At 35.9% G+C, this 26,493-nt stretch overlaps 1 protein-coding gene across 1 annotated transcript; it reads right to left on the bottom strand.

Moving 5' to 3' along the window:
- Positions 1–2,456: 2,456 nt before the first annotated feature.
- LOC142606918 (calpain-type cysteine protease DEK1) lies at positions 2,457–26,493 on the bottom strand. The gene is made up of 32 exons (XM_075778289.1): positions 26,128–26,493; positions 25,837–25,992; positions 23,668–23,918; positions 20,858–21,040; positions 20,569–20,704; positions 19,649–19,779; positions 19,413–19,527; positions 18,291–19,317; positions 18,004–18,114; positions 17,361–17,419; positions 15,333–15,495; positions 13,241–13,514; positions 12,977–13,127; positions 12,632–12,743; positions 12,373–12,538; positions 12,181–12,251; positions 11,966–12,057; positions 11,647–11,809; positions 11,222–11,293; positions 9,181–9,558; positions 8,976–9,091; positions 8,558–8,855; positions 7,779–8,098; positions 7,220–7,571; positions 6,778–7,098; positions 6,397–6,501; positions 6,131–6,259; positions 4,387–4,767; positions 4,156–4,293; positions 3,685–3,921; positions 3,149–3,593; positions 2,457–2,956 (listed from the first exon to the last, which is right to left on the bottom strand). The coding sequence occupies exons 2-31, from the start codon at positions 25,959–25,961 to the stop codon at positions 3,288–3,290; spliced, it is 6,483 nt and encodes a 2,160-aa protein (XP_075634404.1). The 5' UTR covers positions 25,962–25,992; positions 26,128–26,493; the 3' UTR covers positions 2,457–2,956; positions 3,149–3,287.

Below are 26,493 nucleotides of genomic sequence, written 5' to 3' on the forward strand. Positions count from 1 at the left end.
TTTAAGTTATTTCATTGTGGCTATTAAATTTAATGATATTTTCTAGTTTGCTACCTTTGGGTGAGGTTTTGGGATCATGTTAGTTTTTAAGCCTCAATGGAAAATAGAAGCTTTTACATTTGGAACTGACTCGAGATTCCAAGGACATATTTATAATAATTTTAGTTGTTGCCAATATCAAGGTAGATTTGTGGAAGCCAACTATATGGCATAAAGTTTCCATTGAAACAATACATATTTTGATATTTTAGGCAAAAGAAAAATATAAGTTTTTAATTTATATATTCTAGTCTACTATTTGCCAAATATAAACTCAAATTAAAGTGATATTGAACAGATAAAAACAACAGTGTTATTCTGAATAAGTACATTACAATTAGAATACAAATGGATATTGATAACCATGTTTTTGTTTTCCACACAAACATATTTATATAGTCATGTTTATGTTTTCACATATACTGCATGTTTTGTAAATTTACATCTAGTAAAAACAATGAATAAAGTACACTTTCAGCACTTACAATTTGGGCTTGTTTTCATTTTAGTTTATGTTTCAAAATTTTCATTTTGCCATTCTTGTTTGATTTCCTTTTCATATTGGCTCTTTACATTTTAAATTTTCATTTTAGTCCTTTATGAAAATGAAAATTTTGAAACATAAAAGGTAAATGAAAATGAATAAAACATTAATGCCAAATGAAAACAATCTCAAACTTAAAGGGTCAAAAAAATACTATAGTCAAATAAAGAATTAGCCTAAAGATTTTATTTTTCTAAAACATGTGAAACAAAAGATATGCACATATATATAATATCTAAATGTAGAAGTACAAAATTTGATATTTTTATACTCCAAAATTCCAAATGAGCCATAATATCGGCCGTGTCACCTTTTTATTATTTATTGATCTGCTCCTCTAATTTTTTGATAATATTAAATATATTAATAAATTGACTTTTACATATTCATCTTTAATAGGTTTTTTTTTCAAATAATATTTTGGGCGGTTTAAACTTCACATATACTTTGTTTGTACACATTCATCATCTTTAATTTCCGCACTTTCCTTTTTCTTCATTACTCTTACAGTCTTACTTCAATACATTGTCTCTCCTTCTCTTTCCACCCATCCTCTACCCATCAAACCCGAATGAATATTCAAATTTCAGGTGCTTCAATTGCTACTCACTAGAAGTAAAAGTCCACCGATTTTTTCCAAACTTGTGTCCCCTGCTCCCAAATGCTATTTACCCATATGCAATGGTAACCACCATCCAGAAAACAAGTTGCCTCACCTAAATCAGCATCAATTGTCATTGTCACAATATGCCACCTGCAAAGCATTTATAGAACACCAATGAAAGTGAGTTCTAGTAAATGAAGTACTGACAATAACAGCACAATAAAACAATGACACAGAGACACACAATGAGAAATGAATGGGTACAATAGAAATTCTACGAAAGAGAGAAGAAAAGCACATGCACTACAATCGTGCTAAATTGTGCTAAGTACATTCTAATAAAGAAAAAGCCCAGACATTCCATCTGCAGTACTTTTGGCACTGATACTCCTTTGCAACAGTTGCTTAATAGACTACTGTGAAGAATAAATGCTAAAAGGAACTACCAACCATTCTCATTTTCTGGATCTGTAAGTTGAAGCAAAATATCTTCTTCTTCTTTTTTATATCTGTAGCACAAGTTCAAAATAGAACAGAGGCTCAAGAGATCCTGAGAACAGCTCACTCTAAATTAGTATCTGTAGACAAAATCATATGGCCCCACTCAGAGATTGTTTTAACCATTGCAAATGGTAATAGTAATTAGTATACATAATATAACTCGATATATGTCATATCTCACGACTAAATATAGTGTTTTGGAACTTAACAATATGATCTAATAGTGTTTTCGAACTTAAAAATATAAGTGATGTTAAGTTGGTCTCTTTTTAATTAAGTAAAATAAAAAAAATAAATCGATGAGTTTGAAATGAGTTTGGATTCATTAATAAATATATATTAAACAAATTTGGATTAAATTAATCAAATTCAATAAAATTTGGAATGAGTTTAAATTTATATTTTTTAATAAATTCATATTTAAAATAGGTACTCTCAACTCAACCCAAAGTAGATTGAATTAGACCGAATAGATTAAATTGGACTCAATAGACAAAATTGGACCAAATAGACCAAATTGGATGTCACAGATTGATTGATCTCAATTATAAGTATTTTCTGCTTCAATCTCCGTTCTGCACCTTAAAATCCATCACTTTTCTAGTTTTTTGAAGAGTCTGGTTTATAAGACATGAGATGCCTTGTCAACTTTATCCAAGGGAAGAATACATGAGTCAAGACTTGTGTTACCCCCTTGATAAGAAACATTTAAACCAAAATACTTTATAGGGGAGGAAATGGTATTTGAAAAGAAAAGAGACACAGAAATGGCCATTAAATAAGATTAAAACAAATAAATTGGGGATTATATTGAAACAACATACATTTGTACAAATATTTTCCGATTAGAAAGCACTTTTCAAAACTGCAGCCGAATTCCTTTCTCAGCTAACAATGCTTTTCTGTGTTCCCCATTAACTAGGCATTTACTACTTATTTTTCCTATTTCTTTTTTACTCTCTCTTTTTCCCATCATTTACATGATTACACACCCCCCTATATTCCTTACACTACCCACTTATGTACAGAAAACCCCAAGAACCCTCTTCAAAGCCATGCAGAAGAAGCATATAACCCAAGAGACAGGCTGGGGGAGCCACTACATTTCATGAACACCCTCTTGTCCAGATAAATGCACTGCAGCTTTTTCAGGAATCATATCATTCAAGTTGTGAACTTTGCAGAAAGAATGAAGATTAGAGTTGCACTAGTCCGATGGATAGAAAACTTGATGGCCATCCTCATACAGAAGAATCACATCATATAACCTGCACAAAAATAAAAACCCTATAATTAAAGTCCAGTATTGGAGTCAACAAAAACGCCCTCATTGCTACACATTATGCATCATCCCTCAATAACCTTTTACTTTTATTGGGTAAGAATTGGATATGCTAGTGAGAGTGAGTCTAAATAATCCAATCAAAAATAATATGGCGGAAGAAAAGTCAGAAACTTACCTAGTGATTCTGTGGACAAGGGGGTACAAAAACTGCCTTCAGGAGTTCATGATCCACGGACAACACAAGCAATTCAAAAATTCTGCAGATATGCCCTCAGCCTGATGTACAGAAAACCAAATGAAGAGCCATCTGCGTGCTATAAAGCTTCAAGGCTTATTGATGCTTTTGTGAAGACAGAAAGAACAAATGGTGCTTCTTCCCCAGGGTGTATAGTTGTAGGCACTATTGTATAACCCTTTGGATCAGGGTCCAGAACCATTTCACATGATATTTCTCTAGAATTGACATAATCCGTCCCACCAACTGATTCATGCAGGTATATGTTGTAAGCAGCACGGCGGCCACGGGTTTTAAGTATCCGCATCCCAATGTAAAACATCATAGAATCATGACTGGATTGATAATTTCTAAAGCCAGCTGCAGTTCTTGAGAAACCCACACCCTACATACAGAAAATGACAGAAAAGTTGGAAAAGACCCAGTGAAAAACCATTGTGCTCTCTATAGATACAAAGATTCATTTCAAAGTATACCTGAGTTAAGGTAATGAAGACATGAATTGGTAATGATGCATCTGGTCCATTGGCTCTCAATCGGAACTGTGGATTTTGATGCCACGTATCATAATCTTGGCACCCACCAGCACTGTAACCACGCCATTGGCCATGAACAGAATAGCGCATCTCTGGGGGGTATACACGGCAAACATATATTGATCGGAAATGAATCTGAAAGTCTTGCCAAGACATCCAGAATATACCATCTTTTGACTGTTCGAGAAGTAGAAGTTCAGGCAATTAGCAATAAGATTTCACTAAAGACAACAAATTAAAATAGTTGCAAAATCCTGATCATGATTCATGCATTTATCTTGTAAAAAAAATTCAGATTATGTCCAATGTAATATGATCTAAATTATCACAAAACAATAAAGAAAAAACAAAACTCAAAAAAGTAAAACCACATAAGACTCCTCTTATATAATACGGAAGCAGTATAACTACCTGTGGAACATGCTTCAGCTTGTGCTTCATCCTATCAGTCCATTCAGGAGATGAGTCAGACCAAGGTCCATTCCACTCAACTTCATTAGCCCATGGATTTCTAATTTGAACAAGCTTGTGGCCATCAACTTCTCTAACCTAAATAATTGTTAATTAGAGAAAATTTATCACCATCAATTTTTTAAGTGGGTATATGACAGATATTATAAGAGAAGTAGCTTCAGAACATACCTGCAATAAAGAGTAAGCATGCCCTTGCACAATGCCACTGGAAGAAATGTGCACATCAGAACCTGATGGACTCCCAGCACCAAGCAGAAACCCCTCTTGTTTGAAGCGCAACAATTGAGACCACAGCCTACCACTTGCAAGATCAATTTGGGCCTGGGAACTCCTCATGTCAATTTCCTCACCAGCACCCCCAGTGAGGTCCACTAGAGCATCCTGAACAAGCCCACCCTCTAGTGCCTCGTAAGAGCCATGCAATTTGGCATACGCCTTCTCCAATACAGAAACCCAGAGCTCATTTCCCTTCCTACTGGTAGCAAATGCTGGTTTACCTGGTGCTTCGCATGGAATCCAATCATCGACAACAACTGGAACCCACTCACCCTAAACAGAGACAAAAAACCATAATATGCAGTTGCTAGCATACTAATCACAAAAATAACCAACAGAAACTATTGTAATAAACATCAGGTATCTATTATGGCAAGACATAACGTAGCACTGAATATCATGATTGATGACAATAAGTCGTCAAGAGTGGGAACCACAACCTAACAAAAATCCATATTCCTGAACAGAAATTTAGCAAGGTAATTCTTCAAGCAAAGCCAAGAGGGATTCCTCTAAAATGGGTCTACACCCCAACTACTAAAGAACCAAAACCAGACCAAATTGGATCTTTCCCAACTTGGTGAGGAGAAGTTACACCCCTAGTCCCTTTGGTGGAATGCTGGGCATTGGCATTGGCATTGGCCAATGTCTTAATGCAATTATCAGCTAATTTCCCTAGATAGAGAATTTTTTTTTTTTTTATATATATATAAGTAACATGAAACTTATATAAATAAAACCACCCAATTAAACTGGAAATGTACTACAGGGGCAGAGCATCAAGAGCCCAAAGCAGGTAAAACTAGACTCCATTGAAGGAAGTAAGAAAGAAAAGAGAATTGATCTCGGAAATTGATCGTTCACAATCCTCAAAGCATCTAGCATTCCTTTCCCACCAAAGACACCAAAATAAATAATGAAGCACAAGCCTCTAGAGAGCTACATTTCAGTGTCAACTGAACTGACCCAGCCAAGAAGCAAACAGCTCAATAACCCTCTCCGGCATAACCCAATTAATACAAAACAAACCAAAGACCATGGACCACAGCTCATATGCTATGGGACAGTGAAGAAGTAGATGGTCCAACAATTCCGCGTACCTTTTGCACATATAGCACCAATCAAGTAATAAAATACGTCTCTTCTGAAAATTATCTATAGTTAGGATCCTACCTAAAGAAGTAGACCAAGAAAAGAAAACTACCCTACTTGATGGCACGGAGACAACTTCAATTCCAAAATTATAGACATTGAATAACTTTTCCGCAAAAAATTTATAGCAATTGAACCTTCTAATCATATACTGAAATTCTATGATGGAACTGGGTATATATATATTGAGAGATAGTTTTCCACATAAGCTTTTTAAGTGCTTTTAGAACTTTTGGTTCTTTCAGCTAACACGTCAAAGGTCTTTCTGCTAGTACCAGAAAAGGTAATTAAATTTGTTCATTACATTACAAGAGAAGTCAAAAACAGGAAACAAGCCATTGGTTCTCTCCAGCATGAAGTGCAGGCATGTCATCTGAAATGCACACTCCCATTATACCAACTCATAGCAGATGTATAGAAAACATTTGATTCAAACCCAACCCCCACCCTCCACCAAAAAAAAAAAAAAAAAAAAGCTAATTACCTGAATACAGAAGCGGACTGTGTAAATTCCTTCCTCATTATATTCTGGAGTTATAATCACCTCTGATATTCGTGAAACTTCCGTTAAAACTGCCACAGCACTCAAAAACCAACAATCACCCAATCGGCCCTGTTCAATAGACAATTGAGCAATTTAGTAAAGCAAGAAAAGCACTCAACCAACTTTTTCAAGAGATGCAACTCTTAACAAAAATGTACATGGTTCAGACTAAAGCTTTGCATAACATGTTGCAAAATGGACCAAACCTGACAAACATCTGAAGGATTTGCGGCCCCGGTAAATAAGCATGGACCAGAATCCAGACGGCTCTCTTTCACAATTTCAGTAGGCCTCATCCACTCAGAAACAACCTATATTGGGAAGCCAATAAGATTGCAGCAACCACGTTAATAACACATCACTGACCCCCAAACCCCTCCCTATATATTTTTTGATAGGTAATAACAGCTTTATTGATAATGAAAGCAGAATGAATTTTCGATAGTAAACTCAATGCACTGAAAAGAATACAAACCAATCAAAAAGAGAGACTAACAGAATTAAGAAAATCAATCAAAGAATGACAATGCGTAAACCCCCAATATAATAATACATCTAACAGCAATCAATTAGTCAGGAAAACACACCTGTAACTTCAAAGGGGGATTTTCAGGATCTACAAACAACGATTGATCATTTGGAGGAAACTCCTGATCAGTGAAATGTCTTTCTCCTCTTGCACAGAGGGCTTCTTTGACAGCCAGTTCCATTGAAAGCATCCGTTGATTAATTTCTTCCTGTGTTTCCATCCTGGGTTTCCTAAATCTCCGGGCAAAAGAATCCACATCAACCACAACCCCATCACGGTCCAACCTTCTTCTTCTCCCACTTGAATACTGCCCATCCCAATCTACATCATCCCTATCATATAGATCTACATCAGCAGGATCACTGTCCCACCCATCAATCTATAGAAAGCAGAAAAGAGTGAACAGGGTCAGCAAAACATATTAAATTTTATCTTCAGCCTTTTTTAAATCAACCAAATACACTATGATTCAATATATTAAAGCATTGAAAGGCACATACTCTAGAAGGTGAATCAGCCCATTGCCAGTTATCTTCCGGAAAATCAATGGCATTGTACTCAGCTGATCCAACAGCAGCATGAAGAGCAGCGATCTCGTCTTCAGTTAAGCACCTTCCCCAAATGAAAACATCCATGATATGCATCTTGGACTCAACTCCTTCACTATCCGATCTCCCAAATGCATCAATATCTATAGGTGGTCTAACACCAACCCAAACTTCTGTCCCTTGCTCCCAAATGCTATTACCCGCACGCAATGGTAACCCAGTCTGGTAGCCATCAAAACCACCATCCAGAAAACAAGATGCCTCACCTAAATCAGAATCAATTGTCATTGTCACAATATGCCACCTGCAAAGCATTTATAGAACACCAGTGAAAGTGAGTTCTAGTAAATGAAGTACTGACAATAACAGCACAATGAAACCATGACTCAGAGACATGCAATGGGAGATGAATGAGTACAAAATAAACTCTACAAAAGAGAGAAGAAAAGCATATGCACTACAATCTTGCTGAATTGTGCTAAGTACATTCTAATAAAGAAAAAGCCCAGACCTTCCATCTGCAATACTTGTGGCACTGATACTCCACTCTTTTGCAACAGTTGTTTGTCTATCACCTTTAGTAATCAATCGAAGCCCAACTTGTCCAGCCTCAATACCTTGTTCAGAACCAGCCACCAGAATTTCCCAACATACTTTTTTCTGGAATTCAGTGCCTAAAAGACAAACAGGTCCAGACTCTGGTTGGATCATCACCGCAATGGAAAAACTAACCTTTTGACTCTGACATACACTGGGATCAATCTGGCCACAGTTTCTGCCACTTGCAGTTGGTTCATCATCAAGAACACATACAGCACCAGTAACCCCTGTCTGCCAATGACGTTAACAAGCAATAGTTTCAGAGTCAGACTGGTTGAGAATACCAAAAATTGTCTCCATTGACTATCAGAAATCAGGGAGGTCCAAATAAATTAGACTAGAACAGGTGGGAAAAATAATTACGTAAGATTGAAATAAATGTAGGTGATGGTCTGGACTCAATGATATGTGTAGATATGTATATGGTGACAATAAGATGGGGTTAGTGGATCACCTTCCTGTCGAAAGAAATATGGATATGGCTTGGACAAAATTTGCACAGATCTAGAAAACTTCAAGAGTGGGACATTGAATACAAGTGGTAATTTGTCAAAAATCCAAAGAAAGAGTATCTAATATAAGTGGTAATTGTACCTAGAGGCAAAGGCATAATCACTCCTGTTGTTTACTTTATATATATTAATGCTTGACTGGCGAACCAAAAATCATATTATAATTGAAAAACTCAACCTGAAGTGCTCGGCGAGCTAATTGAGCTGTGCGTATCCTTCGTGCAATGCTTGCAACCCTTTCTCGTGCAAAAGAATCATCAAGAACAGCATCACCTCCAACTGCACGAACTGCAGCTGTCATGGCTGCAGCCTCTCTGTTGCCAGCGTTGGGAATAGACGAAATAAGTGAAGCTTCTATCTCCTTCCATTTACGTTCTTCTTTCTCCAGGAGAGCCTTCCTTCTTTCTTTACCTCTTCCCTCTTCTTCACGTCTCTGCGTTAAGATTTCCTCTTCCATCTCCTTTTCTCTTATGTAGCTACAAAATTCATTTAGATAGAGGTTTAGAAACACTAAAATATTATGATTTTCCAATATGGAAAATAGCAAAACCCAAATTCACAAGGAGCAAAGTATTTCTTTTTCAACTAGTAACTACCTCTCCTGAATAATTTCAAACTGCCTGCGGTCCTCTGGCATCCATTTTTTTATTTTCTTGGCACTTAAGTCTGAAAATCCTATGCTATCAAGAAATAGTCTCAGGCGAACCTCATCCTACAACAGCACAAAAACAATTATATCATTATCTACAATTAAAAACAGCATGCATAGAAAGCAGTTCAGGATTTCTTTTTATAGGTCACCTGAACTCGTTCTGCCTTAGCAGTCAAACCAAGCAAAAGAAGTAAATAACCACCAAATTTATCCCACATGTACACCCATTCAGTATCGATGGCCTCTTCCAAAGCCAAAATACGTGCATGAGCACACATTTCTCTTCTATGATCTACATCATTGGCAGGTTCACAGCGGAAGATTCTTTTATATCTCATTCTGCAGAAGCATGATCCAGCAACTAATTCTTCATTCCTTAAACGGTCTCTGAGTTTCATGACATCAGCCCTAGGAAGCACAAAATTTCCAGCCCTGTCTCTCATAATGGTAGGGTCTCCTACCAGAAGAGCTGCTGAGCTGGCAGATCTCTGAGGAGCTGAATATGTTCCAGATAGTGCATTTCGGGTCTGTGAGACAAATAAATTGAACTCCAATGAACTTCACAATTAAAAAGGAATAATTTTCTTCTAAAAGTGTGCCAAAATTATTAAAAAATAAAATATGTGACATCGAAAAAAATGAGCTACCATCCTGAAATAAGAGGTAAACTGGTAAAGCAAATACAAGTTTCTAGCTATGTGTTGAAAAATATAAATTACCATTAGCAAAAGGCATAGCTACCATATACAGCTGATATCCAACATTGTTGTCAATGTTATGATGACACTACCATCAAATATGTACCATGCAAGGAGATAATAACTTATGACATCAATAAATTTCCATTGGGCAGTTTAGTTCATCATCCAACACCAGCATTGTTGTATTAATCAAAAAAATTGAGTTTTCTTGTTTTTTTTTTTTTTGTGAAAAAGGAAGGATATTTAGATTAGAGTTGCACCGCTTCCAATAGGTTCTCAGATATGTTTTCACAAGTTAGCATTTTTGGCATCTAAAAAGTCTGCTTTTGTTCTGGACAACTTAATCTTTATCCTTCGTAGTATTATTATTTTTAGATGAAAACTCCCCTATGTGCCTCCATTCCCTTGTGTTTGAGGTATCGCTTCCCAATCATTTGCTGGAAGAAAATTAGCTGCTTAAATGTAGATAAATTTTGATATCTCTGCCTGACAAGCTGTATATTATTAACTTATTGAAACAAGAACTTGTCCAAAACTGTCCCATGATTGTAGTGCCAGCAAATAGAAAGCACATTCAGATTATTTATAACAAAGTATCTAATAAGTTTTTGACTATGGTGGATATCTTCTGTAACAATTTGTAACCATTACGATATCATCAATCATCACATTGTCAAAAATCAGTATCGCCACCTCTAATCATGAGCAATGTTGAAATGCAAGGGAACAACCATATATGCCTTGGCTAAAGAGAGGGGAAGAGAAGGGGTGGGGTACACTCATTTCAATGTTTTAATTTCAACAGTAGTTTAATCTATATCACCGCAGAAGCAGAACTCGTAAAAGTAGTTCAAATTATATACCATGGTCAAGGAGTTTTTATTAATGACTACCTTCTTTAATATTGCCTGGCCCAATACCAGTTATATCGGTGACAAAATTTGTAGTACATGCAAGCTTCCATATTAGACAACACCAGTAAGATTTTTTGAATATAGCTTCGAACACCAAGCATAGCACCATAATCACAAGCACATGGGAAAAGTAAGGAAATAAACAAAGACCAAGTAGAACAGTACATCTCACCAACATCTAAGTACAAGTTTATGCAATGTACTAATAAACAGAAAAAACTGACTAACCATAATATGTGCGTGTGCACATGGGCATGTGTTAACATAGGTATGCATGTGTAGTGGTGAGATAGAAAACCAAAGACAAACAATAGCATTGATCAGAAACTCTAGATAACAAAAAATTAATTGATATACCAAACTGCAATAGTCACAGAAAATCATGCTTGGTTGAGTTGAGTTAAGTTGACAAGATAATCAAGAACAAGCTACACTTCAAATATAACAAATCTCAAGCCACAATGATGAATCCCAACACCCCCCCCCCCCCCAAAAAAAAAAGAAGGATTGTTGGTAATTATCTGGAAATCTTAGGATAAGGTTCAAAAGCCAGATTGTAACAAAATCAAACACACCTTCGTTGCAGATCGAGCGATTGCTTGAACAACAGTTTCCTTACTGAGGAAATGCACAGCATCTTCCATCGTCTGGAGATTGAAGTAAAAAAAATCTTCTTAATGGAAGCAAAACTATGAAGAGAGACATGAATCAATGAACACAGTTCTTTCATATAACAATCTCAAAAACACCTTTCATGCTATCATGATATAAGACTGGTGATCTGCCAATTGAGGAAATTGTTTTAGAAATAAATATAATTTTATTCAAAAGAGGATATGGTTCACATACACAGGATGCGTAACCAACCATTCCTAAAGAATTGCAATCTCATATTCAAAACTCTAAGAAATCAAATAAGAGACAATGAGGGAATGATGCCCAAGGCAGACATTTAATCATAAACGGACCTCAACATATTGGTCACAGTTAATGCACAAACCTTGAGAGTCAAGCATGGCCGAGAGACAGCAAATCCAAAGGCTACAACAAGAGTAATTGCTGACACAGCAGCACCAGCAAATGGTGGATAAATTTTCAAACTGGCAACAACCCCCCAGCCCTCAGTTGCCAATGCAATCCCATAAAGCATTAGAAATGCAGCACTGTCAAGCAATTTCATTGACAGATATTAGATGTGAATAATATATTTGGTAACTCATTACACAACATTCTGATAGCGAATGTACAGCACAACAAGTTACAAAAGAGTTAGAATACACTAAAATGAAAGAAAAATTAAAACAGGACACTCGACAAACCTGACATTCTTTCCACAATCTGCATGAGCATCGTAGACATATACAGGCAATACTCTTGGAGAATAAACAACAATTGGAGGTGAAAGAAGAACCTGCAAAAAATAGGTTATACTATAATGCAAATGTAGATAAGGTAAAACAACCAGAAATAAGACAAAATAAAATACAAACATAAAGATTCAAAGTTTGAATGAAGTTAGATCAATATAACTCACAGTCAATGCTCTTCCAGCAAGAAGAAACAGAAACAAGAAATAACCAACCGATGCTCCAACAAATGGTTTATCTGAACAGAAAAGGTCAAAAAGGAAATGTCATAAGCTGCATCATGATGTTTTTTGCAAGAAAACTAAGACAATGTGGGGGTAGCAAAATAATATTTGGTGGTAGTGGATTCTGTTTTTAACCTTCAAACCATCCAACAAGAAATGCTGCCAAAGCCAAAAGAGAAGCAAGAAAACAAACAAAGAACATCTGTGTTCTGGTCAAATAAAAATTGTTTGAAGCCCAGTGGTGGATAGCACCAATAGCTAGTACCATCATGAGAAGAACCAAAAGAAATGCTACTCCAATCTGTTTCCAATTAAAAAGAAAAAGGCACCAAGTTAGACAGGTGCACTACAACTTTAATCTAAAATAAGCTGCAAACACCAAAGTGAGCCTCACACTCCAAGGTTTGACAACAACTGTAACAGCTGATATTGCACCAAGCAGAAGGAGAAGGCCAATGCTAACAAATACATATACACCTCGAGAAAGTCTCCAATCATCATCTTTCCTACAAAATTTACCATAGCGCATTAGAAGGAGCAAGCAGCCATCATACTATAGAGTGGCTGTTTCTTTAAAATTTCTGAACAATGCATTTGTTTAACTTAAATGGTACAGCTAAGTTACTAAATTAAATTAACACGAGTAGTAAGTCACCATCTACAAAAACCAGAGCAAGGTGATAGCACTGCTGGAATACAACTAAGTTACTAAACTAAATTCGCATGAGTAGTTACTCACCATTTATAAAAACCAGAGCAAAGTGATAGCACTGCTGGAATACAAACCAAAGGCAGTAAAGCAGCCAGGAAATCAGTGTTTGTTGGAACCTGGCCTTCCCTAGATTTGACAATTTCCAAGTAGGATGCACCACAAAATGCCACAAGAACAACTACGAAGAAATCGCAGCAGCAAAGAATACATGGATAACATGTCAATATAACCCAATGGAGTTCCAATTGAAGGGTACAGAAATCAAAGCCAAAGAAAATTTAGACAATCTACCTGAGAATATCACAACACAGATGGCAGAGGAAAGAGAAAACCGATACGTTGCAAACCACGAAACAATTGGCAGCACACCAGTAACCACTAAAACAATTGCAGATGCCATCGCCCAGCCAAGGTACACGGACGATTCATAAGGAGAGCTAAAGCTTTTCAGGTCACCACTCAATCCCTTGTATCCTAAATCATCTAAAGGCTTTGCCGATATTATTGCACCTAGAGCTAATACAGATCCAGCAAATACTGATATGCAAATGGCCAGAACAACACCCTGCAGGAGAACAATTTATAACAAGAACTGAGAAAGGAAAGCTAGATATTTTAAAACAAATTCCAGGATAAAAGAATTATTGGATTAATTCAAATGCACAAGTGCCTTAAAATTCAAAGAATGAAATGATGTGTCATTAGATGTTACAGCTAAAATACAAACAGCTAGTAAAGTTCTGCAAGAAAGACTATATTTAAGGCGCTTTATGTAAACAGCCAGATAAGATTATTGAAGTAATTAGTAATAAAGAGCAGTTATAATGGAGAGAGAAAAATAAAGCAAGGAGATTTCTCAGTCACCAGTATATACAGAAAGAAAGGAAGGAAAAATTTAATTGGAAAACAACAAAGTGGAAAGAAAAGTGGAACATGGGCCTTCAACGAATAAAGATTTGTTACTGCCTATATCATCAGATTTTATGGAAATAATCTTTATTAAAGCAGCAAAACTTTCAGGTACACGGAGTATACAAAGAAAAACCAACATCAACGTCCCACCAAACATAGCTCTAACAAATCTGAAAAAGAAAGCTTGAAGAGCAATAACTGAATCCAGAAAAAAAAAAAAAAAAAAAGATTTAAGCTCTATGATGGACCGCTCACAATCCTTCAAAACTTCTAGCATTTTTCTCCCACCACATCCACCACATTAGGCAATACGGTACAATCTTCCAAATTGCAGCATTACAGTGCCGACCAAAACTGCCTTGCCACAAGACTAGAAGATCCATAACCCAATGGATGCCAAACAAACAAAAAACCAAGGACCACATCTTGGAAACTATAGGACATTGTAAAAGCAAATGATCCTCATTTTCCCCATTATGTTTACAGATGACATCCCCATCAATCATGCTAATACCTCTCCTCCATAAATTATCCCTAGTCAAAATCCTCCCCAACACAGCACTCCAAGAGAAGAAGGCAACCCTAGGAGGGATCTTAGATCTCCAAATAGATTTCCATGGAAATGGATTGAATTAGAGGGACATAAATGCCGGTAATATCCTAATACCTCAAAACCCCTACTCTTATTAGGCTTCCGACCATCTTGTCATCTCTCTTTCCAAGCACAGAAGATGAATAAATTAAATCCATAAACCTACCCAACAAGTCCAGCTCCCAATCTTGTACCGACCTGGAAAAATGAAGATCCCAATGCTTCATCCCATTGTTGAGTTGCAGTAAATCTGCAATGGAAGAATCTCTATCCCGACTTATCAAAAATAACTCTGGGAACTCCTTTAGAGGGGAATCCCCACACCACAAGTCATATATGTACATGTCAAGACCAGCAATATCAGGAAAATGTAGCAAGTCTAAAATCAGCAAAAAAGCAAGGAGAAGGAGAAGAGGCAGTATAAATAAAGAGAAGAGAAAGCAATATACAAAGGAACAAACAAACAGAGGATTGTGATTTAATTTACATAGGAAAAGTACATGTATGGATAACATAAAATAAATGAACACGCATTCAACAAAACTGATCCTATCTACACTAGCCACACTTTTGAGCACATGTTCTGTGCATTTGTTAATATAAACGGCAGAAGCAAATCTGGTAATACCAATGTAGCCAACACCAGCCTCCCGAAGAGGACATCAATAAATAAGAAGATAACAAACCTAGAAGCAGTGGAAAGGCCAAAAATGTTAATTATGACTAAAAGAAATATCTTACCATCTGAAAAATAAATATATAGTGTGTGCATGAGATTTCATACAAGAACACATATCAAGATCTCATTTACAACTGTATATTTTAAAAATAATCATGTAGTTACATAAGTGCAGGGAGGGTGAGAGATAAAGATCAAACCTCCTTTGTCCCAGGAGTTCGATGATTTCCAGCATTACCAGCACACTGTACTTGAGGAACCCAGAACTGGTAATTATTACGGATCCATATGGGAATGGCAACAGAAAGGCATGCAACCATTAGTGGAACAGTCAAAGACAATCCAAGAAGAACTGAAGATTTGCTGCAAAACAAACACAGATATCAATCAAAACCTTATATTCAGCTAATGCAACAGCCACATCAAAAATAAAAAGAAACAAAAGTTTTTTACTTCAGATTTTAAATACAAATCACTTATCAAAATTGATTCATGAATATAAGGAGGATGAGAAAGAATCTGATTAAGAAAATGTTCTTAGTAATCATATTGCAGTTTTGTATTGTCTTGTTTGTAAGTTTGAACCTATGATCTACCCCAATCACTCAATAGCATATTTAATCATAATGTAGTTGTTTGAGTTCCTAGACAAATATTAGATGTCTGGGTACAAATGAATCACTCTTTCTTCACTTCAAGACCTAAATACTTTTTTTTTATAAGTATTTCAAGACCTAAATACAATAAACATATGTAAACTAACCAGTATAAAGTGACCATTAACCAACTGATAAATTATGCTATTCCCAAAAGTTCAAGCTGATAATCAAAGGGTAAAATTAATGATTTTTGTCACTTAACCATTATTCCTACACTGCCCCACATATGTGGGCCTAAATTCCCCCTCAATAAGTAGTGCCCAACAAGTGGAAATTTTAACCATTTAAGTGGAAGGTAGAGTGGAGACAAGATTCAAGGTCCATTTGAGAACAGCTTATCTAGCTTTTTGCTAAAACCTTTTTTATTAAAGTGTGCTAAAGTATAATTGTACCTTGAAAATTTTTGAAAAAGTGAGAAAAAGTGGGAAAAAGTGAAGTTTTAAAAAGCTATACAAAAAAGTTAAAAGCTAAAAGCTAATGCTTAAAGCTGATGCCAAACTCACTCTCAAACTCAAGTTCACCTACTTTGATACCATAACAAATTACCGGCAATCCCAGAGCTAGTAGCCTAGTACAATGGGGTGATTGGGAAATTAGAACTCTCATGATTCTCACTCAAACCAAAAAAGTGTTGTTGTTACTTGACCTAGGCTAAAGATGGAGAGACCACTAAAACATGTAAGAAATAGAACCACGGAAACATCTAATAAGGAAGAAAAAGATTGAGTCTAACCCCTCCCCCCCCCCCCCAAAAAAAAAAAAATTAGTTAGATGCATATGTAAAGGTGCAGCAAGCCCCATTCTGACCACATTTTATCAATTACATGATCCTTTTTGGCCACTCTGCTCAACCTCAAGCCACATGCGGTGCCTTTGACCATCTTCCTCACTTACTTGTCTATCTTTTTGGCCATCCTCTATCCATCTGGTGCCTTTACTGATCTTAATCAAACATGACCAATTAACCAAAATTGTTATAGACATACATCTCCCTAACTGCACACCCTGCGGTATATCATAGAACATAACTCTAATAAAGTTGGACTGCACACCCAGCAAATATAGTAAGATAATCAATTAAGCTGGATTCTAATAAAATATCATAGAATACCATATACTTTATTAGATGTCTGCGGTATATCATAGAACATCTAGAACCTATTGCTGTTATAATCTCATATATGATGAACTGTATGTAAGATAATCAATTAAGCTGATAAACAATCAAATTCAAAAATGCTGCATTTAAAGCTCAATTTCGGAACTACAAATAACTATGAAAATGGAGGATTCATTTTGGAACATTGATCACCATGTGAACAAAATTTAATATTTTTAAAAATGAAATATGAAAGCAAATTATATGCTAATTAAAAAAAGGCAAGCAAATTTTGGATGCCATGATCTACTGACATCAGTCAACCATTCAAAGGAACCTCTAAAACAGTTGTATAAATTCACAGAATCATTATGTTTATACATCAAAGGATATGCGCTCCATTAAATATTATCAGCACAGTAGAAAAAATGCGAACAGAACAATGAAATATTGAAACATATGGACCATACCTCAAGAAAGAAAGCAACAGTCCAACGCAAGTGCTGAGTAGCCAAGCAATAAAGCCATACTGCAAAAAATTGCAAAATAGAGATAAAACACCCAATAATGCTGTAAGAAATAGTTTATAATGGATACTAATGCACAAAGTTAAACGCATTAATAATTACATATTGCAATAGATAGCTTAAGTATTAGAGTTAGAAGTAACAATTAGTTATATGATGGAGATAAACTATTTGGTACAGGAATTTGCAACTGAACTACCATATTTATAAAGTCACCTTAGATTAGAGATGGAGTAAGTGGTAGTGCCAGCCTTTGTTAAAAGGCTTTTACTCTGTGTAGGAAAGCTGGGTTAAAGAAAAAAATTAAGTACGCAAAAATGCTTGTAGGCTCATAGCAGCTTTTCTCCTACATATTCCTTTATTTAGATAAGCACTTTCATTCAACTTACAGAAAACAGCTGATCAGAACAGACAAGCAAGTAAGCTTCCTTCAAGAACAAACAATTTATTCATTTTTACAGGTTAATTACAAGACTATATACATATCCAATTCAACTTCAAAGACTTCCACACTGCAGAAATTTCAACTGTAACCACTTCCAACATAAAAACACCATATTTCCATATCCAATACATGCACTCATACCTTGCGGGGTTTTGATGTCATGCCCACATCTTCCACTTGAAGTGATCGTAGGAAAGCCATGATTGAACATACAACTGGAGAGAGCAGTAGCACCGCGAAGCCAAATTCAAACTACAAACACAACATTTCACCAATATCTAAATGAGGTGAAACAATGTCATACCAAAAACACCTCTAGAGTATAAAAACCCATTTAGTTCCCACCATCAAACTGGAATGATTTAAAAACCCATCAGACAGCCACCAAATAAAATTAAAATTAGTCGAAGGAAGAGAGATCCCACTACCTGTTGGTGTGTAGCATTAATGATTTTGATGGTCTTTGGACGAAAAATTGCCACAATGATTGTTTCAAGGATGAAGACAAAACTAAAAAGAACCCACGCTCGCTCTGGAGTACCTGCTACATGGTGTAATACAAGTCTAGACAATTGAAGCCACTTTTCAAGCCCATGAAGTCTCAGCTCTTCTGACAAAGAAATTTGGTTGGGCATAGCATTGTCAACACTGTTTGAGTCAATTACAGTGATATCAGTGTTGTCACGATGATCCCTATCTGCATCCAAACTACTCCTCTGTAGCAATGCTAATATAGTTGGATCCAAGTTCTTCTCCTTCAACATCATGGCAAAATTAGGATCCAATCCTTTATCTTGCAATAAGTTGGTCAATTCTAGGTCACCTTGCCTTGCCCTTCTTTTCAACATAGATGTAATCCTAGGGTCATTCAGCCTTTCTTGGAAGGCAAGAGCTAAATAGTCTAACGCTTGTTGATTTGCAGAAGTTGAAGCACTAGACTCACATCCTTGGCTTTCGAGCCCACTACTAGAACAAACCATCAAGGAGCTAGTGTGATCAACATTTTTGTCAGCACACGACGTCCCTATCTCAGCCTCTTGAATGACAGAACGACAGGAACTGCTACGCAATGCTAAACTTGGCCTTCCACTATCTATGCTCTTATCACTGTTTATTCCCTCTTGTGAACTAGCTGTTCGACAGAGGACAACATTATTCCAGGAACCACCATCAACTGTGCATTGTGCCATACTTCTGCCACTTGCTTCAATTACATTACCAAGGTGACCTGCTTCAACACTACTACTGCGTTTCATACTTGAGCCGCAACCTTCAGAAGAGCTAGATGAACTGTTCTGTTCCTTTTTACGAAATCCCTCTCTTAGACGAATCACTGTGCTCTGTAAGGCATCCCTCCTAGCTGCCAATGGATTCGTAGCTGATAAATGACGAGAAACTGCAGCCCCCAATAGAACAGATGCTACAACGGCATAACTAACACAATGCCCCAAGTACCTAAAATGAAGAAGAAAATACAATGACTGTGACAACAATGACATAAACCAGTGACATTACAATTGATGTTTGAGAGCAGAAAGTTTATAACAAACCAGTAATGCACTCCAAAGCAAATTAGAAAAACCCGAGATGTGCCAGCTACAAACAATGCTGCAACACGACTGTTAAGAAGCTTAAAGCCATACAGGCATGCACCCATATTCCAATCTACATGACAACAAATGCATTTGAATAAATTAGCACCATAATAAGTAATAACATTGCTGTCGAAGCAAAGACAGCAATACAAACTGCCAATTACATACTAATAGAGTGATTAAAAACATACCAAGAATGATAACTGCAGCTGATGTAATGGCTCCCAGCCAATGTGCCTCCTTTGCTGTTACACCATATAAGATGGAGTACACAAGAAGTACCATAAGCGAGCCGAGGTAGAGAAGTCCAAGATGTGAAGCCCTATAAATACAAAGCAACAAAAATTAAAATATGGAAGACAATGGAACAAGATTCAAGAGGAAGAATAAAATTCAGATACATCAAATATGCACCATAATTGTCAAGTAGAAATTGAAGCAAGGTTAAACTGCATATTCAGTCTTCAATATTTGATCTTTGTTAAAATCATCCTTATTCTTTAAAAACTGTTTAAATTTAGTCCCTATACTTTCAAAATTGTTTCAAAAAGGTCATTATCGTCATTTGATTGATGGAAATGCTGATGTGACAAAGAAAATTCATGCCATGTCATCAAAGTGATCACAGTTTCACAAATTCTGTTTGTTACGTCAGCATTTTCCATCCATCAAATGATGGAAAGGACCTTTTTTTTATAAGTAATGATGGTAAGGACCTTGTTAAAACATTTTAAAGTATAAGGATGATTTTGAAACAAATGTCAAAGGTTGAGGACCAAATATGCAATTTAAGCTTTAAACAGGGAAAAATCTAACACCCAATCTAATTTTAAAACAACCACACCCTCCCTTCCCGGAAGGAGAGAAGAAACATGTCAACCTCAATGAAGTACAATAATAATACCTAGTCTATACTGCACAAATCCCCATTTTCAATTCGTCTACATTGAACCATGAAGAAGGTTGTGAAACAAATTGTGCAACTATTTAAATCACAAACTTAAAGAACCTTGCCGTCCTAGTAATAACCAACAGCTATCAACAATATGAAGATCCAGCAACAGCTGATTAAATATAATAGCTACACTTCAGCGCAAAAATAATGACTTGCCTACTAGATTGACGAGGATACAATTCATTGGGGTCTGGTGGTTCTGGTAAACAAGCCACAGGACCAACTTCTATACAATCAGAATAAGCAAATTTGTATGCCCGCCGCACATACTCGTCCACATCTAAGCCATTTCCTGTATAGTAGGGAAGAAAGTTGTTAAGAAAAACAATAGCAGTAACTACAAGATTCATGCCTTGAGTAATTCAAAGTACCACAGTGCAATTATACCCCTGTAATCAGGTAAGTAAAGAAACAAGCATCAGGATGAGAAAATTACAAGGCTTACCATTAAATACCATTCTGCAAATAAAGAGCATGTTGATTGCCAAGGCAATTGCTGATACACCAAAGAAGAAACCAGAAGGTGAATATCGCTCAGATGCACTTGAACTAGCTGTAACATACACAGCACAAAGCTCATATGCACAGAGTAGGAAGACAGCCAGAAGAAGTAGAATAGCAACAGCCCCTGTTAAAGCAAAAAGGAGGAAGTTAAATGCATGGATAAAGTCCACTTTATAAGCCTCTGTGTGTGTGTGCAAACATGTTAATACATACTATAAATCTTTTCTTTTTTTTATAAATAAGACATACTACAAATCTATGACAAATTATTCCCCCACCCTCTATATTTCATTCTCCCTATCAGCATTGAAAAGAAAGCTTAACAATTAAATTAGAGATAGAAACAACAAGATAGAAACAAATCTATGCCAATGAGCTCTAGCTCGAATGGCACCTCATTCCCTAGTAAGACTTAGGTGGAAGGTGAGGTCATGGGTTCAAGACCCACCAGGATCATAACTTACCTATAAAATAAAAGAGAGAGAGAGAGTGAGAGAGATAGAAATAAATCTATTTAACAAAATAAAATATAACTTCCCATCAACTATTACTCAAAGAACACATTTTTACAACAATTAACAAAGAATATTCTCTGCTTGCTCGTTTTATCCATTCTTTCATTTCCCTTTTTCTTAATAGGTTGCTCCACCCACCAATTATCCTTGTTAATTTCCCTATTATCCGTTTTCTTCTGCCTTTGTCATTCTTTCTTCCTCCTAACCTATCCCTCTTTGTATCCGCACCTCAAAATTTAAACCATAGTCAATAAATAATAAAATAGTAAGTAGTTTCTCCTTAATAGTATGTTTTTCTCTAAATACTTGAGGCAGAATGTTCACCTTGTCTTACCCACTATGAATCTATAAAAGCTCAAATGTGCCATCTGAGGTGGGCTTCCTTACCACACTTTATTTGAAAGTGTAAGGATCCATTCCACTCATGTTCAGAAAGCTTTTGCAAGCTTTCATAATCACTTTGCTATCGCTATTTCATGTGCTTTCTGTTTTTCAAGTTGGAAAGAGACCACTCTGAGCAGACAAATTATAGTCAATCAGCCAGACTATAAACTACCAAAAGTTAAGTGTGTAGCCACCATTACCGTGCTAGATCCTAATTCCTATCTCCAAAAGTTAATTTTTTAACCCCCACGGACATAATCTATGGGGAAAACATTACAGGAAAACTTTTTTTGTATTGATAAGCTACACGTACCCGATGGGCCTTGAACCCATGAGCTTACCTTCCTGCTCTTACAATGGGGAGGAAGTGCCATTTAAGCAAGAGTTCATTGGCACAGTGGATAATTTGATCAAGAGGAAAAAGGTCTTTTTACATTGGTGCTGTTTGTTTTTAGATGGAAAGAGACCACAGTTTAAGCAAACAAATTAGAGTCATGCAGCACAACTATAAACTACTAAAGTCTAACAGTTTAGCCTCCATTACCGAGCTAGATACTACAGCTGTTGGCTTCCCTGGGAATGCTATATTGCAGGCTAAGGTGCCTCCAAAAGTTGACTTTTTTTGTCCACGGACAGCATCTATGAGAATATGGTGGATTTTGTTATATATTAATATTTGTAAAGCTGGGGGGTCTTTAACTCGTTACCTCACCCACCATGCTCCTACAAGGAAGAAGGTGCCATTTGAACTAGAGCTCATTGGAGTGGATAATTTGATTAGGAGGGAAAGGATTTCTGAAATTGGTGCTGCAAGTCAAGTAAAACTGAAAGTGCATGATGGGGATCACAAATTTCTTAGCTGCCATATTGAAAGAGAGACATGGTAGTTATTTTTCCTATTGTTTGGAATTAAAAATTCCAAATTCAGGGGGATTTTCTTTTTTATTGCTGATAATGGAGGTTTGGGTGACAGAGCACTGTGTTTGGAAAGTGGTACTATTGTGCCTAATGTTGACAATATGGCAGGGAACAAAATAAGACATTTCAACAGGCATAGTATAGGTTTCTGAGGTTGTTGTATCAGTGGATTGCTCCTTTAGGCAGTATGCCTTCTTTTTTATTTCTTGGATTCCTTATTCATGCAGTTGTGTCTTGGGGACTACACTGTGTGCTTTAGGTCCCCCTTTTTTAATAATTTTTTTTATTATTTATGAAAATAAGAAAATAATTTAGGAGAATCTTATGTAAACATTGTGCATGCATGAGGTCTCTTCTCATTCTAATACAGCTTATTAAAAGAAAAATATTCCAGGTTTTTAGCGCCTATTTGAGCATGTAAATTGACTCCATTTGGTTCCCATTGCAGATGAAATATTCAAAAGCCCATTGCAGACGAAATATTTGAAATCCCTTTACAAAAGTTCCATTAAAAAATGATCTCCAATCACTTAAAAAAGGCATCTGTAATTTCAAATTTAATAGACTACTATGCAGAATAAATGTTGAAAGGAACTAACAAACATTCTCATTTTCTGAAAACTTATTCAAAAGAAGCCAAAAATAAAAATTATTTAACATATATATATATATATATATGAGCCTCATACAAGTACAAGCAACCAGAAATATCACTTTGGAAGCGGGAATTGCATCCAAAACAGCATGCATCTTGCGAAACAAGCCCAATTATTAAGTTGAAGCAAAATATCATTTTTGTTACCAAACATAAGAAACTCAGTACAAACTCTAACTTAGGAAACTTGATCGCCAACTAAATAAGATTAACAGATCAGAGTAGCCAAAACTAGTAATTTAATTAGTTCAACAATAAAAAGGTCAACAGAATACATACTTGAGCTCTGCCATTGTGTTCTCCACCAAAGCATGATCGAATAGAATGCCAAAAGAAGAGCAGTACCAGCCATTATTACAGCCAACCCAATTATATCTCGACCCAATATTACAATCAACCACCATCCCCAGGAAATAAGCACCACAACTGGAGAAATAACAACCATCCATGCAGACAGATTCAAGATACCACAAAGTAAACGGAGATGCGGCCCTTGCAAGATAACTGGCCATTTTCGGGCAAAAATCCAACTGGAAAGAGAAACAAGGAATAAAAACAAACTGAGAACAAAAGACACAATACTGTAGTTTGGGCAAACTACAGGATGAGCAAGGAAGAATTGGCAGTATGTAATAAACTGATACTCTGAACTTAAGAAATACATCACTTACAGTAATTGTAAAATATAAAATTTAGAAACCATCAATGTACAAAAGAATTTAGAAGCAATTTTTCAATATTGGAAAAAAAATACAATACAATCAGCAATAGTACATCAAGTTTAAGGGAACCCAGAGAAACATAATTCAAATGTTCTCATTTTTCAAGTTTTTCCATATACCTAATAGAAAGTTCATCCTTAATTATTCCGCTATAGTTTCCAATTACTGAACCCTTACTCTTTCTCCTCTGTTTTGCTAAAGTTCCTCACTAGTTTTCTTTACAGTCATTCTCAGAAGATGTTCATTTAAGTATACTTCCCCGGTTGCACTCATTTTAGTGTTTTTAATACATTACTTACTAATCTAAAAAAATTTCCCACTAAGAAACCTCACATATTCATCCATCATATCCTCTTCTCAATATTTGCCATCATCTCTCCCTCAAGATTCCTTATTAGAATGCAAGGTCTTTCTAAATTTTTACATTTTCCTACAAAAGTATGGACCTAATTACCTGCCTCTGTTACCATTTTGCTGCCATATTCTATTCTTACCATCGTAGCAGCACAAGTCAGGAAATGAGGAAATAATTCACAAATAAAAAGTAAGTTAAACCCAATTTGCAGCTCTTCAAATACAATTTTCAAATATGGTGATCAGAAAACAAATTGAAACACCCCCCCACCCAAAAAAAACTAATAATTTAAAAAGAAAAAAATTTGAAGCACTTGCCCATTATAAATTTTTAGTTATTAAAAAGGGACCATTTTTCTAAAGATAGAAAACAGATTGTCAATATAGAAAACAGCCTGTCAATTTTCTATTTTTCTCCAGAAGACTTCATAAAAACATTTCTCAAAAATACTTATAAAAAGAACATTTCTCAAAAATGCCCTGCCAAATGTGTTCGCAATACCATATTCTGTTCTCAGCACTTTACAAAAATCTAATCACTAGCCAAATGCAGCCTTAATATTTAACGACGCATTTAAAACACATAAAGACAAAGGCCGCCAAATTTTGTGTTAAACCAATACAATAATGCAACATACCAAGAAAAACGATACAATCAAACCAATTATACTGTATATAAGAATCCCGTGCACTGGTATAAAGTTTATTACTTATCAATAGCCAAGGACAGCAAATGAACTGCTTTCTCGTGCCACATCCATTTGCCAACATTTCCAAACAGCTTTCCTCTACGTTTCTATCAAATTCTAAGTAATTACCAATTTTACACTCCCAATTTTTTCTTTAAACTGCAATTTTTCCACCCCTCTTACACGTGCCCTTGCCATTATCTTTTCTGGTTATGGTAAGGAAGCTAACAAATCAAACTTTGGGATCATCAAATCCATGAATTAAAACAGTTCTGAGAAAACCAATTACATGCCCATATATGAGATAAATAATAAACTCATTATGTTCAGGTCATTTTGATAGTTAAAAGGGCCAGAATGTTCCAACAACATATGGAATTGGTTTTAATGTTCTTTTCATTGCAAATTCTTAATTCTATTGAAGATTAGAAAAATTAAAATTTAAAACTAAAAAAGGAAGTAGTCTCAACAAATTCAGCCTTTTAGTGTTCAATTAATTATGCTTTTAAATTCCATTAAAACTAAAGCCAACAATTTTACATACATAACAACCTTTAACTGGTAAATCTTACCAAATACAATAAATCCTAATAATGCAACCTTAGATTAAAATCTAATCCCATCTTGGCAATAATAGCAACAAACACAAAAGTTTCCAAAGTTCAAACAAAAAAACTAGTTACCTATAAATCCTCCAAGGCCTCCAATTCACAGCCCATAGAATAGAAAATGAACCAGAACCCAAAACTGTAAAAAGGGTCCCTGAAATCACACACGCCAAGAGAACTCCATGCTCGTCCCCTGCCATGGCTTCCCCCACCTCTTTCTTTCTCTTTCAGCTACACCCACATGCACCAAATCAAAACCCCACAACAACAAAAAATAATAATAATAATAATAAAGATCAAAAATTTAAACAAACAAACATCAAAATTAAAGACTTTATAGAGCACATTAATGTGGGTGAGCTTTACCTAGCCCGAAATGGCAATGACATGATGGTAAATTGAGGGCAAATGGGTCATTTTGTAAGTGGGTCTTGAAGTCTGAAACTAGGGTTTGGAGCTGAAATTTGAGCTGGGCGTAGAGTCTAAAGAGTAAGGGTTTTAGCTGAATAGTCAAACAAACAAAAGTAAAGCTAGGATTTTTAGCAAAAGTAAAATGAAGAAGAAGATGGGAATTTTAGGGTTTGGCTTAGAATTTTCTTGCTTGGGTTTTCTCTTCAGATTAAACCCTACTGTTATCTCTCTCTCTCTCTCTCTCTCTCTAACACTCTAGTCTCTGTGGGTGTGAACTGTGAAGTGAAAAAAAAAAGGGGGATTTTTAGTGAGAGAAAGTGT

This window comes from Castanea sativa, chromosome 8 (assembly GCF_040712315.1).
Source record: "Castanea sativa cultivar Marrone di Chiusa Pesio chromosome 8, ASM4071231v1".
Classification (NCBI taxonomy): Eukaryota; Viridiplantae; Streptophyta; class Magnoliopsida; order Fagales; family Fagaceae; genus Castanea; species Castanea sativa.

Bases quoted from the DNA above. Each gene is read 5' to 3' on its own strand.
- LOC142606918 (XM_075778289.1), bottom strand. From the start codon at position 25,961: ATGGCAGGGGACGAGCATGGAGTTCTCTTGGCGTGTGTGATTTCAGGG. The intron at 19,780-20,568 runs GCAAGTCATTAT...TTGTATTTATAG, and splicing joins TATCCTCGTCAATCTAGTAG to GGCTTCACATCTTGGACTTC. The intron at 19,318-19,412 runs GTTTGTTATAAA...TCTTCATTTTAG, and splicing joins TGCTTTGGAGTGCATTACTG to GTACTTGGGGCATTGTGTTA.